The sequence below is a fragment of the Pongo abelii genome, chromosome 23 (assembly GCF_028885655.2).
Source record: "Pongo abelii isolate AG06213 chromosome 23, NHGRI_mPonAbe1-v2.0_pri, whole genome shotgun sequence".
Taxonomy (NCBI): Eukaryota; Metazoa; Chordata; class Mammalia; order Primates; family Hominidae; genus Pongo; species Pongo abelii.
In genome coordinates this window covers 26,389,941-26,409,192 of record NC_085929.1, presented here as the reverse complement: position 1 = coordinate 26,409,192, position 19,252 = coordinate 26,389,941, and the positions used below count along the sequence as shown (strand labels likewise).

Sequence of the window (19,252 nt, the reverse complement as noted above, 5' to 3'; positions counted from 1 at the left end):
TGGTGAGGGTGAGAGCTCTGGCTGAGGATTTCCTCTTTCTTCTTTCTTCTCCAAAGAGGATTTTTCAGTCTCTCTGCAAATGGCTGCTTCGTAGCCAGGGTTCATCAAAACCCCTGGATCGTCATGGCCAGTGGTTTGCGTCTCTCCAGCGCCACTCCATACGAGGGTCTTTCCGCATCCCGCTGTCATGGTGGACTTCTGGGGGCCATGCTCCTCATTTGCAGGGTTCACAAATGTTCTGTAAATATCCACCAGTGTTCTGATAACTGGGTGACCCAGGACAAACTGACCATCTCCAGGGTTCAGGTCCCAGGCATGTCTAGCTCCCTCTTTCCTTTCACTGAAAACGAATGTCCTGTTTTTTTTTCCGTATCTATATGGACCTTTCTGGGTTCAGTGGTGTGGGAAAAATAGATTGTTGGTGAAGACTCATCTTCATCTCCTGAACTGCCATCATCGCAGTGTTCAGAGTGGGGATGGTGCTCGGAATCATTCCCTTGACCTTGCCTTCGACCTTGCATTAGTTTTGACTTTAAAATGTCCTTATGAAAATTCCCCCGAGTACGGAAGCCCATAGTCTCATCAGAGATCCCACCTTTTCCCTGTTCCCCTCCATTTTTTTTTCTTTTTTTTTTTTGAAATGGAGTCTCACTCTGTTGCCCAGGCTGGAGTGCAGTGTCGTGATCTCGGCTCACTGCAACCTCCGCCTCCCGGGTTCAAGCGATTCTCCTGCCTCAGCCTCCTGAGTAGCTGGGACTACAGGTGCCCGCCACCACGCCCAGCCAATTTTTTTTATTTTTAGTAGAGACGGGGTTTCACCATATTGGCCAGGCTGGTCTCGAAATTCTGATGTTGTGATCTGTCTGCCTTGGCCTCCCTAAGTGTTGGGATTACAGGCATGAGGCACTGCACCCAGCCCCTTCCCCTCTGTTTGTGAACTCCATCCCAGGATCATGGTTGAGTTCACCCAGCAGGTTTTCTTGCCTCTCCAGTTCTTCCAGTCGAGCCCACAGTTCCTCATTTGTAAGTAAAGCATCCTTGGACTTGAGATCATTTTCAAAACCTGAGGTTTTGGATTTTGAATGAGGTTTATGTGCAATCCAGGGTTTTCTCTTTAATTCAGACTTGTTTTGAACATGTTTTCTTAGGTCAACAAGATCTCCATCCCCATCACTCCATCCCTGCAGATCTGCTGTGAATGCAACTTTAGATTCAAAGTTTCTCCTGGCTGTTGTAAAGTCATCTAGTGCTTTCCTCACACACTCCTTCCTATGCTCCACTAACCCCACTGCTTGCTTTGCAGAGCACTGGCAAAACTAGTTGTCCCCGAGGAGAACAGTGATTTTGTTGGTATCCACAAGCCTCCATGGTATGAAGGCAAGAGGCCCAGTTGGCACCATGACCTCATAAGACAGCCTATTGGGCAAGGTTTGGAGTCCCTCTCGGAAGGTATTACAGTCCCCCTTTACCTTTTGCCAGTGTGCAATTTCATCTTGGCACCTAGAGATCATCTTTTCCTGTTCTCCTTGGAGCCTCACAACCTGTTGAGGATGCAGCTGCTTGAAGGCGGCTGAGGAGGCTGCACGGTGGGGCACATGGTGGGGCTCCATGGCTCTTGGTTCTGCGTGTGTGCTGCGGTCGGCACTGCTCAGGCTGCTGCCCCCAGTCATGGAGACTACAGTGCCCAACTTCCTCCAGCTGAGTCCTCATGAGATCCTTCCTGCAATCAGTGCTCCCAGCTCCTCAGTCCCTTCAAAAGATAAATCATTCTGGAGATAGGTGGTGGTGATGTAGCGTGACAATGTGGCTACCTTCAATGCTACAGAACTGCATACCAAAAAATGGTTAAAATGCTGAATTTTATGTTATGTATATTTTACCACATTAAAAAAAATATTAGCTGGGCACAGTGGCTCACACTTGTAGTCCCAGCACTTTGGGAGGCTGAGGCAGGAGGATCGCTTTTAGTCCAGGCATTTGAGATCAGCCTGGGCAACACAGTGAGACCCCGTCTCTACAAAAGAACTCACAAAATTAGCTGGCCAAGTTGATTGTGTGCCTGTAATCTCAGCATCTCTGGAGGTGGAGGTGGGGGGATCGCTTGAGCCCAGGAGTTCAAGGCCTCAGTGTACTGTGATCACACCACTGCACTCCAGCCTGGGTGGCAGAGTGAGACCCAGTCTCCAAAATAATAATAGTAATAAATAATAGTAATAATAAGTAATAAATAAATACGTGATAATAAATAATAAATAAAAATATCCACTTGGGATAATTATCACAAGAACTTTGCTGTCATGGTTGTGATTTTTTGGAACAATTTCTCATGGTTCTAACTAAACCAAATCAAATACAACATTGATTTGAACACCCATGCTCACAGCAGCCTTATTCACAAAAACCACAAGGTGGAAGCAACCCAAATGTCCATCGACAGATGAATGGATCAACAAGATGTGGTCTCTCCACACAATTCAGCCTTAAAAAGGAAGGAAATTCCAACACATGCTACAACATGGAGGAATATTGAAGACTTTATATATGCTAAGGGTACCCACCCCCTACCTCACTGTATTCATATGTTGAAATCCCAACCTCCAAGGTGAGGGTATTAGGATATGGGATTATTAGATTCAAAGTTTGGGACATAATTAGGTCATGAGGGTAGAGCTCCCATGATGGGAATTGTGTCCTTATAAAAGGGATTCCAGAGGCCCCTCTTACTGCTTCTGCCATGTAACAATACAACAGGAAGTCAGAAGTCTGTAAATGAAAGAGGGCCCTCACCAGAACCCAACCATGCTGGCCCTTCATCTTGGACTTCCAGCCTCCAGAGCCATGAGGTATCAATGTCTGTTGTTTATAAACCACCCAGACCATGGTACTCTGTTATGGCAGCCCGACCTCACTAAGACACTAATCAAAACAAACCAGTCCACAAAAGGACAAACACTGTATGATTCCACTTACATGAGGTACCTAGAGTAGTCAAATTCATAGAGACAGAGTAAAATGGTGGTTGCCAGGGGCTGAGGGGAGAGGGAAATGGAGAGTTGTTTAATGGCATGGAGTTTTAGTTTTGCCAAATAAAAAAGTTCTGGATTAGTTGCACAACGATGTGAATGTACTTAATGCTTCTGAGCTGTACACTTAAAAATGGTTGCCTGGGCATGGTGGCTCATGCCTGTAATCCTAGCACTTTGGGAGGCCAGGGCAGAGGACTGCTTGAGCCGAGGAGTTCAAGACCAGACTGGGCAACATAGCAAGACTCTGTCTCTACAACACATTTAAAAAAAAATTCACCAGGTATGGTGGTGCACACCTGTGGTCCCAGCTACTTGGGAGTCTCAGGTGGGAGGACTGCTTGAGTCTGGATGTTTGAGCTGCAGTGAGCTGTGATCACACCACTGCACTCCAGCCTGGGCAACACATAGTGAAGCCCTATCTTTAAAAAAAACAATGGTGAGACTGGGTGTGTTGGCTCACACCTATAATCCCAGCACCGTGGGAGGCTGAGGTGGGTGGATTGTTTGAGCCCAGGAGTTTGAGACCAGCCTGGGCAATGTAGCAAGACCCTGTCTCCACAAAAAGTTAGCTGGGCATGGTGGTGCATGTCTGTGGTCCCAGCTACTTGGGAGGCTGAGGTGAAAGGATTACTTGAGCCTAAAAGACTGAGGCTGCAGTGAGCTGTGATTATGCCACTGTACTCCAGCCTGGGTGGCAGAGTGAGACCTTGTCTCAAAAAAAAAAAAAAGAAATGGATAGGGTGGTAAGTTTTAGTTATGTGTATTTTATATATTTTTTATTTTTTAAAGAAACAGGGTCTTGCTATGTTGCCCAGGCTAGAGTGCAGTGGCTATTCACATGTGTGATCATAGTGTACTACAGCTTCCAACTCCTCAGCTGGAGTTGAGGTGATTCTGCCTCAGCCTCCCGAGTAGCTGAGACCATAGGTGTGCACAGCTTTGCCTGGCTCTATTTTACTACACTACAGTGTCTCTCTTTTTACATGGTTGTTGCAGTAAAAGAAAATTCAATGTATATAGAAACATCACAAGCAATTGTTTTAAGATTATATGTAAAGTGGAAATAAGTTGTAGACTCATATAGTTGTCAATAGGTTTTCTAACATAAGAACTGTGGGTGGGGCACTTGAGAACTGATTCAGATGGAAGATGGTTCTAGGCTGGTGGAACAGTGTTGAGAATTCCTGAATATGTAGTATTCCTAGACCTCTGTCCACCAAATTAAAGCAGGTCCCCCTATCACCATGATCCTACAGGGGGCAACCCCCTTAGTAACGCATGGAATCTGGCCTGGTCTCTTTCTCTAGCCTAAATTGAGACATTCTCCTCCTTGTTTCTCTAGGCCTCAGCCACACTGGCCTTCCTCTATTTCCAAACACACATCAAGCTCTCTCCTGAAACAGAGCCTTCCCACACACCACATCTCTGCCTAGTACATACACTGCTGGCAAATTGTGTACGGGGGCTGTGCCCTTCCCACTGTTCAGCTGTCACCCTATTTTTTTTCCTTTGTCAGGGGTCCTTTGAAAACCACTTATTCCAGACCAGGTTCCTGGACATTCTCTCTCACGATACTTATTAAAACATGTTGTTGGCCAGGTGCGGTGGCTCACGCCTATAATCCCAGCACTTTGAGAGGCCAAGGCAGGCCAATATTGCCCGAGCTCAGGAGTTTGAGACCAGCCTGGGCAATACGGTGAAACCCCGTCTCTTCTAAAATACAAAAAATTAGCTGGGCATGGCAGCATGTGTCTGTAGTCCCAGCTACTCGGGGAGGCTGAGGTAGGAGAATTGCTTGAATCCGGGAGGCGGATGTTGCAGTGAGCCGAGATTGCACCACTGCACTCCAACCTGGGTGAAACAGCGAGACTCTGCCTCCAAAACAAAACAAAACAACAACAACAAAAACATGTTGTTGTAATTATTTTAGCACTAGACTCCCACAAGATTCCCCACTGGACTCTAAGTTCCACGGGGGCAGGGACTATGCATATTCACAGTGTCTGCTCTTACCAAAGAGTCTCACAGAGCAGCCTAACAGGTTAGACCAAAGAAAAGGTCATATAAAAAACCAAGTCCCAGTTTCTCCTGAAATGTTTTTCTCCTAAAACCCAAGTTAAGAACTCTAGGCCTGTACTGGGAAGCTGCCTCCCCTTTCAGACAGGGTCTCCTCATTACCACAATCCCTCCTAGTCCTCTCTTCAACTTGCCTCCCTATGTGGTCATTGCAGGTATCTGAGTTTGTAAACCCGAGTTTACAAAAGGGGATTAGAGAAATGCCCACATCAAATGATCTCACTCACCTGTTTCTCAGATTCTAGGTTGTGATGGTTGGCACACGTTGCGATGAGTGGGATGGGGGGAGTCCAGCCAGGACCTCAGGGTGGCCACAGACTTCTTCAATTTCCACCCTCTAAGGTTTGGTCCTCAGATTGGAATTATGTTTCCTCAATTCTCTGCAGACAGGAAGTGTTGAGATCTGACTCTTAGTAGTAATTTAAATGAGAGAAAGAGAGGAGGAGGGAGGTATCTTTGTATCCTATTTGTATCTAAATACTAGAAAAGGTAGGGAGTGGGCGCTTACACCTGTAATCCCGACACTTTGGGAGGCCAAGACGGGAGAATCTCTTGAGCCCAGGAGTTTGAGAATAGCCTGGGCAATGTGGCATGACCCTATCTCTACAAAAAATACAAAAATTAGTTGGACATGGTGGCATGTGGCTGTAGTCCCAGCTATTTGGGAGGCTGACATGGGAGGATTGTTTGAGCCTAGGAGGTCAAGGCTGCAGTTAACTGTGATTGTACCACTGCACTACAGCCTGGGCGACAGAGCAAGACTGTCTCAAAACAAACAAACAAACAAACAAACAAACAAGCAAACAAGCAAACAAACAGAAAAGCAAACAACCCGGGAAAATGGCACTTTGGGAACAAGGAACTTGGTCAACCCAATTCCTTATTGAAGGAAATAACGTATTCGGTGGTCCATTTGTTTTTTTTTTTTTTTTTTTTGAGACGGAGTCGTCCCCTGTCGCCAGGCTGGAGTGCTGCGGCGTGATCTCTGCTCACTGCAATCTCCGACTCCCTGGTTCAAGCGATTCTCCTGCCTCAGCCTCCCAAGTAGCTGGGATTACAGGCACGCACCACCATGCCCAGATAATTTTTGTATTTTTAGTAGAGATGGGGTTTCACAATGTTGGCCAGGATGGTCTCAAACTCCTGACCTCATGATTCACCTGCCTCGGCCTCCCAAAGTGCGTGTTGGGATTACAGGCGTGAGCCACGGCACCCAGCCTACAGTGGTCCATTTCTAAGACAAAATGCTTTGAATTGGCTTAGGTCAGCAAACTACAGAAGAAACATGATACACTAGGTCCCTGCTTGGATAGCCAGCCAATGCCTGCTTGCCAGCCTCCCCCTTCCCCACCTTCCCCCCCCTTAGTTGCCTTCACCTGAACCAAAGTAGTTTAGTCTAAGATGAAAGTTTACTAGCCTGCAAAATAGCTTGTTTTGTCTGTTCTTAGCCTGCCCAGCTACTTAGGTCATAAGTCTAACACTTGAAGAGCCCCTAAGCTAACTAAGATTACAATGCATTGTGTGCTGCAACAAAATGTAGCAAAAAGACCCTAAAATAAACAAAAAACAAAAAACACCTGATGCTCCCACCCAACAATCAACAGGCGAGAAGATTATGACCCCGTAGTACTCAGCCTATGAGGAACTGGGAGAGGGACCTGTGCACTAGGGGATAAACTGCTTGTTGAAAGTGTGCTGGGTGTGCCTGTCTATCAGACACCTGATCTTGCAAGACTGTCATTAAAAGTCTCACTTTCACTTTTCTCTGGGTCTCCAAGTCCATCGTTTGAGTTGGGATGGGCGAGATTGTTTCTCACATTATGAAAAGCTGAAGGTTAAGTGAACTTGGGGAATACTGCCTCCTGCTGGCCGGATGTCATGGAAGCCTAGCCCATCAGCAGAGAAGGATAAGCTGGAGTTCTGGAGGGTCTGATTTCCAATGAATCACTTCCTTGGAAGCTCCTCTAATACACCCTAATGAGATTAACCTGATTAGGTCTATTGTTTGATAAAAAGAAGAGGAAGTTTAATCACTTCCACATTCTTTGCCCACGACTAACCCTGATTGGATTTGGGGCTATGGTTCAAATGTAGGACTGATTGATTTTTTTCACTTCTTCTGTTGGACTTTTGAACAAAAGTTCTCTGAAAAGGAATTTAGAAGAAAGAGACTTATTCCAGTGAACAGTTTGCAAACCCAAGAGACACAACCTTTGGTACAAAAGGAAGTTGCATTCCAGAGAACAAGGGGAGGTTTGTCTTTTCTAGAAAAAATTCCTGCTCAGATTCCCACTCAGGTCTGCTTATGCAAATGAAAGATTCAAACTTGTTAGTTCTGATTACTTGACTCTAGCTGGGTTCTGATTAGTCAAAGCAGGTCACAGTCTACTGGTGGTGTAAACAGGAACAGACAGCTATGTAAGTCCCAAAGTATGTGTGTGACCTCTGGTCAGCAAATAGCCACTTGTCTCTAATTTAAATTTAGGCCCAGGATTCATCTTAAGGAATCGGCTCTTTCAGGGTTCACAGACCAATCAAAATGTCTATCAGAATGGTTGTGTTAAAAAGCAAATAATGGGCAGGGCATGGTGGCTCAAGCCTGTAATCCCAGTACTTTGGGAGGCCGAGGCATGTAGATCACCTGAGGTCAGGAGTTCGAGACCAGCCTCGCCAACATGATGAAACCCCGTCTCTACTAAAAATACAAAAAAAATTAGCTGGGCGTGGTGGCGTGTGCCTGTAATCCCAGCTACTTGGGAAGCTGAGGCAGAAGAATAGCTTGAACCCAGGGGGCGGAGGTTGCAGTGAGCTGAGATCATGCCACTGCACTCCAGCCTGGGTGACAAGAGCAAGACTCTTTAAAAAAAACAAAAAAACAAAAAAACAAAAAACAGCAAATAATGATGTCCTGTGCCATGAGCCACACACTGAAATATTTACACAGGTCCAGGGGAAGTAAACAGTAAATATGGTCGCTAGGCGCGGTGGCTCACGCCTGTAATCCCAGCACTTCGGCGGCCGAGGCGGGCGGATCACGAGGTCAGGAAATCGAGACCATCCTGGCTAACACGGTGAAACCCCGTCTCTACTAAAAAATACAAAAATTTAGCCAGGCGTAGTGGCGGGCACCTATAGTCCCAGCTACTTGGGAGGCTGAGGCAGGAGAATGGCGTGAACCCACGAGGCGGAGCTTGCAGTGAGCCGAGATAGTGCCACTGCATTCCAGCCTGGGCGACAGAGTGAGACTCCGTCTCAAAAAAAAAAAAAAAAGTAAATATGGCCTGATGTGAAAAAAAAATTTAACAACCACAATTTCCTAAAATGTATTTTATTGATCTATAGTGTTAATGCACAACATCCACAAATATCTATGATGATGATTGTTTAAAATTCAAGTTAAATACAAAATTTAAAAAAGTTTACCTACTTTTACTTTGTTAATTTATAACTCTTTGGGTTTGAAATGAGATTTGATATCATTGTATTTATAGATATTCCTTGACTTCTTGTGTTATGTACCAATAAGCACATTGTTAAGTTGAAAACATCATAAATCAAAAATGTGTAGCTGGGCCAGGAGCTGTGGCTCATGCCTATAATCCGAACACTTTGGGATGCTGAGGCAGGAGGATCACTTGAGCTCAAGAGTTCAAGACCAGCCTGGGTGACAAAGCAAGACCCCATCTCCACAAAAAATTAAAAAATTAGCCAGTTGTGGTGCTGCATGCCTGGGGTCCCAGCTACTTGGAAGGCTGAGGCAGGAGGATCATTTGAACCCAGGATGTCGAGGCTGAAGTGAGCTATGACTGTATCACTATGCTCCAGTCTGGGTAACAGAATGAGACCTTATTTTTAAAAGAACACACAGTGTGTAGCTGAGTGGGGCTGCAGCTCACTGCCACTGCCAGTGTTTGAAGAATGGTTCCCACTGAATGCATCTCAATTTTGCACTGCAATCAAGTAGAAAAACTGTAAGTCCAATCATTGTAAGTCTGGGACCATCTTGTCCGTAGTCTCATGACAGAATACTGTTTAAAAGTGTAGATCTATCCGAATGTTGATGAATTTATTGTGAAATGCTTCCTTTTGTGTTGCTTCTATGTGATCTATGTGCAGCAGTGGAAATTTTTTTTTTAAAGTGAAAAACAAATCATGCCCCTCCCTTGATTCTCTCCCCCCTGATGTTTTCCTTAGAGAACATTCTTCCCTTCCCTTCCCAGTTCCCACCTCAGAGATGGGGCAACTCCTCCCTTTTTATCACACCTCTTCCACTCTGAGGCTCTAGGCAATCAGTTCTGGGTCACTCCCACCCATATGAAGTTTTTTTTTTTTGAGTTGGAGTCTCACTCTGTCACCCAGGCTGGAGTGCAGTGGCTTGATCTCGGCTCACTGCAAGCTCCGCCTCCCAGGTTCACGCCATTTTCCTGCCTCAGCCTCCCGGGTAGCTGGGGCTACAGGCGCCCGCCACCACACCCGGCTAATTTTTTTGTATTTTTAGTAGAGATGGGGTTTCACCGTGTTAGCCAGGATGGTCTCGATCTCCTGACCTCGTGATCCGCCCGCCTTGGCCTCCCAAAGTGCTGGGATTACAGGCGTGAGCCACCGCGCCCCGCCCCGTATGAAGGTTTTTGATGATGCTTGCTAGAATGGGCCCAGATAATTTTCGTGTGGACAGAAGGTAGATTTTCAGTAGCTCTTGTTAGAGGTCATGTAGGAGACTGTCTCAGCTTGAGCTGCTATTGCAAATACCGATACTGTAGACTGGGTGGCTTGAAAATGCCAGAAATGTATTCCTCAGAGTTCTGGAGGCTGGATGTCCAAGATAGGACAGGTCTGAGGTCAGGGTGCCAGCATGCTTCAGTTCTGGTGGGAATCCTCTTCCAGGCTACAGACTGCCAACTTCTCGTGTCTTCGTGTGGCAGAAAAAGAGCTAAAAAGATCTCTGGGGTCTTTTTTTTTTTTTTTTTTTTTTTTTTTTTTGAGACAGAGTCTCATGCTGTTGCCCAGGCTGGAGTGTAGTGGTGTGAGTGGCATGATCTTGGTTTACTGCAGTCTCCGCCTCCTGGGTTCAGGCAATTTTGGTGTCTCAGCCTCCCAAGTAGCTGGGACTACAGGCGTATGTGACTATGCCCGACTAATTTTTGTATTTTTAGTAGAGATGGGGTTTCACCCTGTTTGCCAGGCTGGTCTTGAACTCTTGGCCTAAAGTCATGCTCCTGCCTCGGCCTCCCAAAGTGCTGCGGTTACAGGCATGAGCCACCGCGCCCAGCAGGGCCTCTTTTATAAAGGCACTAATCCCATTCATGAGGTTCTGCCCTCATGACCTAATTACCTCCTAAAGGTCCCATGTCTGAGCACCATCACACTGGCATTTAGGATTTCAGCTTATGAATTTTGGGAGGACACAGACATTCAGTTCATAACAGGATAGTGTTGTCACCCACTTTTTCTTTTTTTGTAGGAACAGTGTGTCGAACTCTGGTCTCAAGTGATCCTGCTGCGTCAGCCTCTCAAAGCTCTGGGGTTACTGGCAAGCACTGCCAAGGCCAGCCACATCCATATTCTTAATCTCCACCTTGGCCTCATAAGCCTGGTACCGTCAGTGGGCTAGGGCCTCGACGTGGGTAATACGCATATTAGCTGAGGCTTAGGAACCCAACTGACTTGTGTAAGAATTGCCAGCTGGCCCCGCAGAGCAAGAGGCTAAAGAGTGGGGAGCAATGCTAGTGTTGCCACTGCTACAGCTCTCGGGCAGTATTCACTACCCTCATCCTGTATGTGTGCCCAGGTGCTGGGTGAGCATTTCACTCCACACGAGAGGCATCATGCATTCCTTCATTCGTTCGTTCATGCCGTTATACTATAGTGAATAGTAAACTCTTGAGCAATGTGGGGTTTAGGGGAGCCAGTCCCCTGTTCAGTTGAAAATCTGCCTGGCTGTGTATAACTTTTGAGTCCCCCAAAACTCAACTACTAATAGCCTGCTGTTGACTCGAAGCCTTACTGATGATATCAACAGTCAATTAACACATATTTTGAATTTTATACACATTATGTACTGTATGCATTTTTTTTCTTTGAGATGGAGTCTCACTTTGTGGCCCAGGCTGGAGTGCAGTGGCACCATCTCTGCTCACTGCAACCTCCCAGGTTTAAGTGATTCTCTTGCCTCAGCCTCCCAAGTAGCTGGGATTACAGGCATGTGCCACTAAGCCTGGATAATTTTTGTATTTTTAGTAGAGATGGGGTTTCACCATGTTGGCCAGGCTAGTCTCGAACTCCTGACCTCAAGTGATCCACCTGCCTCGGCCTCCCAAAGTGCTGGGATTACAGGCTTGAGCCACTGCACCCTTCCTGTACTGTATTCTTATAATAAAGTAAGCTAGAGAAAAGAAAACGTTATTAAGATAATCTTAAGGAAGATAAAATCTATTTACTATTCATTAGGTAGAAACAGATGGATTATCCTATAGGAGGAGGAAGAAGAGGAGGGGGTTGGTTTTACAGTCTCAGGGGTGAAAGAGGCATAAGAAAATCTGCAAATAAGTGGACCCATGAAGTTCAAATTCCTGTTGTTCACAGTTAGCGGTACACAGGAGACACTAGGTAAGCTAAAGGTTGGGCTGGGCATGGTGGCTCACACCTGTAATCTCAGCACTGTGGGAGGTCAAGGCGGGAGGATCGCTTGAGGCCAGGAGTTTGAGACCAGCCTGGCCAACATGGTGAAACCCTGTCTCTACTAAAAATACAAAAATTAGCTGGGCATGGTGGCATGTGCCTGTAATCCCAGCTACTTGGGAGGCTGAGGCACAAGAATCACTTGAACCTGGAAGGCAGAGGTTGCAGTGAGCCGAAATAGCGCCACTTCACTCCAGCCTGGGTGACAGAGTGAGACTGTCTCAAAAAAACAAACAAACCAAAAAGATTAGCTAAAGGTTGAACTTTCAGTGATGAACTAAACAGAAACAATCTCATAGAGATTGTGGACACAAGAAGAAACAAGCACAGGTGCAGTTAAAACCCGTGATAAATGCCCTGGCAAAAACAAGTGTTAGGCCGGGCGTGATGGCTTATGTCTGTAATCCCAACACTTTGGGAGGCCAAGGCAGGAGGACTGCTTGAGGCCAGGGGGTTCAAGCCTGCAGTGAGCTATGATTACACCACTGCACTCCTGCCTGGGCGGCAGAGACTCTGCTTAAAAAAAAAAAAAAAAAGGCCGGGCGCAGTGGCTCAGGCCTGTAATCCCAGCACTTTGGGAGGCTGAGGTGGGTGGATCACGAGGTAAGGAGATCAAGACCATCCTGGTTAACACAGTGAAACCCCGTCTTTACTAAAAATACAAAAAAAATTAGCCTGGCATGGTGGCAGGCGCCTGTAGTCCCAGCTACTCGGGAGGCTGAAGCAGGAGAATGGCGTGAACTTGGGAGGTGGAGCTTGCAGTGAGCCGAGATTGCACCACTGTACTCCAGCCTGGGTGACAGAGCAAGACTCCGTCTCAAAAAACAAACAAAAAACAAACAAACAAAAAAAACGCAAGCCAAAACCAAAACGCAACATAGTCCATGAGAGAGGAAGAGCAGGGCAGGCCTATTCACCTGGGGCAGTCGGGGGAGGCTGCCCAGGAAGGGACTCTGAAGTGAGCACCTGGAGGAAGGAGGTTAGTTCTGAGGGATCGGAATTCATCCTGGCATTGGGATCATGGGCAAAGGTCCTGTGGTGACAAGGAGCCTGGTGCCAGCCTGGCTTAGCACCATGTGAGAGCAGAGGGGTGGTAAGGCACTAGGTAAGCATGCCTTCAGATGTGAAATGAGGGAGACGGGGACTGGGGGACCCTGACATGAGGGAGGAGGAAAGGAGATGGGGAGAATGGGTGACCAGAGGGACCACTAGACCACTGAGGGCGGGGGCTTGCTAAGATCAGAGCTATGCAGGAGAATGAGGTGCAATCTTGGACAGGCCTCCAGCGCAGCTGGTCCAGCTATCAATGACCATAACCACATGCATGACTGCAGGTGGAACCAGAAGAACCACCCAGGCAACCCACAGAACTGGGGAACTAATCACGTCTTGTTTTAAACGACTACATTATGGGTGGTTTGCCATGTAGCAGTGGATCACTGAAACAGTTTAAAATATCTATTCGGCCGGGCATGTGGTGGGTAGCTCACACCTGTAGTCCCAGCATTTTAGGAAGCTGAGGCAGGAGGAGCTCTTGAACGCAGGAATTTAAGACCAGGCTTGGCAACATGGCAAGACCCTGTCTCCACAAAAAGTAAAAAAAAAATTAGCTGGATGTGGTGGCACGTGCTTGTAGTCCCAGCTACTTGGGAGGCTGGGACAGGAGAATTGTTTGAGCCCAGGAGTTTGAGGCTGCAGTGAGCTGTGATTGCACCGCTATACTCCAGCCTGGGCAACAGAGTGAAACCTTGTCTCAAAAAAAAAAAAAATAAAAAAAAATAAAAAAAAAAAAATCTACAAACCAGGCAGGAGCACTGAATGGCTCCTGTCTCCCCTGAGACGCTTGTAGACCTTGAGGTATGTCACAGAACTCACCAACCTTCTCTTGGTCTAGAATTATCTAAAAAGAGTTGAGTGCAGCCAGAAAGAACTGAATACATGGTGTTCTTCAACCCCATCAAACTGCTGTGCCCTGCAGATGATCCTTGAGTCCAGGTGTCGGTGGGTTGAGGACAAGGCTGAGGAGACAGAGGTGGGAACAGCGGCCCAGGGCCAGGAGAACGCAGAGTTCAGAGTGCGTGACCTGCATCTAACTCTAGATGCTCCAGGAGTCTGAGACCATCTCCAGCAGGGTCTGGAAGGCCCAATCACTCCCTAGCACGCACAGTCACCATTGGATACAATCTTGCTCTGTGAGTGGTGCAAAGGTCCTGGGGCAGTGAAGCCTGTGAAACAAAGTTGGGACCAGAGTGTCTCTGCGGTTGATGGCTGGGAGTATTTGCTCTCTAAATATAACTGTAAGAGCAAGTAGAAACACCTATCCTCTCTGAGCTTAAAAGGATCAAAAAGCTCTGACAGTGTCAGTGGTAGGGCTGGTTCAGGGGCTGCAGTAGTGCTGGTGCCCACAGGTGGGACCTTCTCCTGCCCTGATTCCCAAGGACTGGTGCTCTGGGAGGGGTCTGGGAGGTATATTTCTCTTTCACAAATACATGCACAACACATGAAGGAGCTACTGGATGAGGGAAGAAATGAATGAATGAGTGAACAAAGCTTCCTTTCTCCTCTCCAAGAATTAGCATTCACTGGTTAGTTCCCCACTGCCCACCAGCCTGTGCAGAGGAGGGAGGAGCAACAAGTCATAGATATGGTTGCAGCCGTTACTGGACAGAGTGGTCAAGACACCCTGTGTCTGCAGAGGCCCTCCCCAGCCCTCACCTGGGCAGTGGAGCTGTTGGCCAGAGAGGCAGTGGGAAGAAGGGTGGGGCTCCCAGAGTCGGCCCAGCAGGCTGAAACTGCAGTCTGCACCTCACCAGGCAGAGAATAGATGTGGTGCAGCTTGACACCAAGCAGGGGCTCATCTGAGCCTCAGGGGTTGTTGCTCTATCAAAGTGTTTGCGAGTAAACAGTCCCAGTGCACACCCAGCTGCTCAGTGCCACCTCGCGCACCCAGGGCCACTTCAGCCTTGATCACAGGCCTGCACAGGTTCCGGGGGAGGAGACACTCCAGCTTTTTGAGGGAGGGTGAGCATGTGGGATCAGAGACTTTAAGTCCAAATTTCCCCTTAATTTTTTTTAAAAAAAATCTTGCAGGTAGTATGCAAACATACATTTAATTTATTATTTTTATTCTCATTTATTTTTTTGAGGCAGGGTCTCCCTCTGTTGGCCAGGCTGGAGGGCAGTGGTGAGATCTTGGCTTGCTGCAGCCTCAACCTCCCAGGCTCAAGTGATTTTCCCACCTCAGCCTCCCAAGTAGTTGGGACTGCAGGTGCCTGGCCACCATGACCAGCTAATTTTTAAATTTTTTTTTTGTAGAGATGGGGTTTTGCCATGTTGCTCAGGCTAGACTCGAACTCCTGAGCTCAAGTGATCCTCCCACCTTGGCCTCCCAAAGTGCTGGGATTATAGGTGTGAGCCACCACAGCCGGCTCCCAAATTTCCCCTTTTTATAAGGACACCAGTTTTACTGACCGGGGCCCCACCTCTATGACCTCATCTAACCTTCATTAACTCCTTAAAGGCCCTGTCTCCAAATACGGGCACACTGGGGGTTAGTGCTTCAACCTATGGATTTGGGGGATGCAATTCAGTCTATCACAGCACCAAACTGCGCCTGCTCGGTGAGCCAGAACAGGTGTGGGGAAGGTGCCAGGCCCTGGTGCTTCTTTCCCAAGCCTGAGTCACTCTGCTTGGTTCTAGGAGGGAGAGGAGCATGGGCTGAAGGCAGCGCTGGAGCATGGAAGGGGCAGAACATCCCAACCTGCTCTGGGCCCCCAATGTCTTCTGCTGTACAAAGCAGGTGTTTTCAACCCCCGAGGATGTATCCTCCCTTCTTGGCTCACCAAGCATTTAAATGTGGACGGAAAATTTATTTATCTGGGGTGCGGCTTCCTCAGGGGGAAGTTGAGGTCATGACCCCTGAGGGACCCTAACCCAAAGGCCCCAGAGTCTCCAGCAGGTGCTTCCTCCCTGAATGCTTCCACATGGCAAGATCGGAGCCACAAATGCTGCCCCCACACTGTTCCGGTAACTGACGCTGCAAACCCAAGAAAGTCTGGGATGGTAGTGGCCAGGAACGGGGTGTGCCACGGCCCCACCTCTCAGAGCAGGGAGGAGGATGCTGGGCCAGCCCTTGGGGACCCCAGGCACCGTGGCCACAGGAGTCAGAGCTCTGCGCGTCTGCACCATGTCCTGGGCTCCTGTCCTGCTCATGCTTGTCTACTGCACAGGTGAGGGAACCACCAGAGCCCAAAGACCCCTGCCCCTTCCTTCATCCTGCCCTGCCTCCACGGCCCACATGCATCTGTGTCACCAGGTTGTGGTCCTCAGCCGGTGCTGCATCAGCCGCCGGCCATGTCCTCGGCCCTTGGAACCACAATCCGCCTCACCTGCACCCTGAGGAACGACGATGACATCGGTGTGTACAGCGTCTACTGGTACCAACAGAGGCCGGGCCACCCTCCGAGGTTCCTGCTGAGATACTTCTCACAGTCAGACAAGAGCCAGGGCCCCCAGGTCCCCCCTCGCTTCTCTGGATCCAAAGATGTGGCCAGGAACAGGGGGTATTTGAGCATCTCTGAGCTGCAGCCTGAGGACGAGGCTATGTATTACTGTGCTGTGGGGGCCCGCAGCTCGGAGAAGGAGAGGGAGAGGGAGTGGAAGGAAGAAATGGAACCCACTGCAGCCGGGACACGTGTCCCTTGAACTGAAGACAGCAGGGGCATGCATCCCCTTGGAGAGGCTGTCATGGAAGAGGGTGGAGCCGATGCCCGAAGTGCCGAGGAGGCTGAGCCACTCAGTGTCTCCTGGTCCTGCAGTGTTGCTGTAAATCCCCATTGGAGACTGCATTAGGGAATTAAAGCTGCTTGTCACTTTTTGCTGAGTTTTGTCTGACTGTTGTGCGATCTCGTAGTACCAGCCTTGGGCAAAGGCCCAGGGCCCCGGCAGACTGGCAGATCACTGTGGTGAGCACTCACCGGAGTCCTTACTTTTGTGGGCCATGGGAGGCAAGGGGTTGACTAAAGCACCCTGGAGGGGCATCCCTGCCCAGGACAGGACCCTCTGGTGTCATCTGATTCTGCCCAGCAGTTACAGGGCAAACAAGCTTAGAAAGCACTTGGTCTGGGCCTCCGGGGAGAACAGGAGCCAGGTGATAGGCCTACAGCGGGTTCTCTACCTTGGTTCTATTGACATTTTGGGCTGGACAGTTCTTGGTTGTGGGGCTGTCCTGCGGATTGTCGAATGGTGAGTGGTACCTGTGGCCTCTACCCACCAGATGCCCCTTCCCAGTTGTGACAAACAAAAATGTCTCCAGACATTGCCAAATGTCCCCATGTGGTAAACTCTGATTGTGAACCACTGGTCTAGGTGAACAAGTAAATGCATTTACTTATTTGTACAAGAGAGTGGCAGGTGTCGGCAAACATGTTCTTTTTTTCCTTTTTTTAGAGACAAAGTCTTGCTCTGTGGTCCAGGCTGGAGTGCAGTGGTGCAATCATAGCTCACTGCAGCTTCAAACTCCCAGGCTCAAGTGATTCTTCTGTCTCAGCTTCCTGAGCAGCTGAGACTACAGGTGTGCATCACCGTGCTTAGCTATTTATTTAGTTTTATTTTTGGAGAGATGACTGTCTCACTATGTTGCTCAAGCTGATCTCAAACTCCTGAGCTCAAGTGATCCCCCTGCTTGGGCCTCCCAAAGTGCTGGGATTAGAGGCGTGAGCCACTGCACCCAGCCCATTTTCTATAAAGAGCCAGATGGTAAATATTTTTGGCTTTGTGGGCTATGCGATCTCTGTCACAACTGTTCAGTTGTGCCCTTGTAGCAAGAAAGCAGCCACAGACAACATGTCAACAAAGAGGCATGGCTGTGTTCTTATAAAGCTGGATTTACAGAAACAGATGGGGCTACGCTGGGCTGGGTATGGTGCTCAGGCTATAGTTTGCTGAGCCCTGCTTGGGAGCACTCCAGCTCCTGCCTCCAGGTTTTAAGCAAGCCATGCTTGGTGGGATAATCAGAGTCCCCCCTCAACTTATCCTGCCTCTGACCCCAGGCAGGAGCCTCTGGACCCATGGAGATACCTAGAGGCATGAAGGACGTGGTCTCACTGAGACAGTGTTGGACTGTCTGGGTGAAGTAGCAATGGGGAGCTCCCTGCAGCCCCGGCCCACAGCAGGGCCCCCTGAGCCCGTGGGTGGTGGGTCTGAGTGTGCCTTGCAAAGAGGGACTCTCTATATTGGGTGTCCACACAACCTGTAGACATGCCTCACACTCAGAGAGGTGCCGGGCAAACCATCTTCTTTGTAACCCCAACTTGCCTGGGAACGTGCATTCACCCCAGCTAAAAAGATCCTGAGGCATCTCCCCAGAGAGGTGGACACATGTCAATATCAGCCTTCCATGTGTGGTCATGAGTCCCTCTCTTGTTAAACAGTGGTCTCCAGCGCTTTGGGAGGCCGAGGCGGGTGGATCACCTGAGGTCAGGAGTTTGAGACCAGCCTGCCCAACATGGCAAAATCTCATCTCTACTAAAAATACAAAAATTAGCTGGGTGTGATAGCACATGCCCGTAATCCCAGCTACTTGGGAGGCTGAGGCAGGAGAATTGCTTGAACCCGGGAGGCAGAGGTTGCAGTGAGCCGAGATAGTGCCACTGCACTCCAGCCTGGGTGACAGAGCAAGACTCCATCTCAAAAAAAAAAAAAAGAAACTAAAAAGAAACAGTGATCTCAGCTTATGCCATGCTCTATGCACTGGGTTCTTCCTGCATCAGGCTTTTACCCCTGGGCCAGGCCCACATTTTAAAACATTATTATTTATTTGTTTATTATTTTATTTTAGAGATAGGATCTTGCTATGCTGCCCAGGCTGGACTGCTGTGGCTGTTCACAGGTTCAATCATGATGCTCTACAGCCTTGAACTCCTGGGCTCCAGCGATCCTCCCATCTCAGCCTGCTGAGTGGCTTAACTACACATGTGAGTCACTGCACCTGGCCATGGCCCACAGTTTTAAAGGCCAGCTAGATGGTTCCAGAGAAACTCTGTCTTCTGCTTGTAACCCATCCCTCTCTTGCTTTCATCCTTCATGATTCTGGGATTCCATGCTATGACAAGAAATCTAGAAAGCCGGGAGCTGAGTTGGATTCCTGTATCATCTTCATGCCCCTGCCCCACCAGCTCAATGGAAAACGAGACCCGGAACTCAGGCTTGAGGCCAGACTGAGCGTGAGTCTTAGCTCTGGAGGAGTCACTTAAAATCTAAGCCAACATTTCCAATGTTGTATGTAAAGGGGATAATCATATAACTGATTAACTTATATAAAAAGTTTTTATCTGGCCCGGTGTGGTGGCTCACACCTGTAATCCCAGCACTTTGGGAGGCCAAGATTGGCAGATCACCTAAGGTCAGGAGTTTGAGACCATCCTGGACAACATGGTGAAACCCTGTCTCTACTAAAAATAAAAAAATTAGCT

At 48.3% G+C, this 19,252-nt stretch overlaps 1 protein-coding gene across 1 annotated transcript; it reads left to right on the top strand.

Moving 5' to 3' along the window:
- Positions 1-15,321: 15,321 nt before the first annotated feature.
- LOC100435541 (immunoglobulin iota chain) lies at positions 15,322-16,662 on the top strand. Its single transcript, XM_002834628.5, has 3 exons — positions 15,322-15,400; positions 15,480-16,009; positions 16,096-16,662. Exons 2-3 carry the CDS (start codon positions 15,898-15,900, stop codon positions 16,482-16,484), a joined length of 501 nt encoding a protein of 166 aa, XP_002834674.2. The 5' UTR covers positions 15,322-15,400; positions 15,480-15,897; the 3' UTR covers positions 16,485-16,662.
- Positions 16,663-19,252: the final 2,590 nt, after the last annotated feature.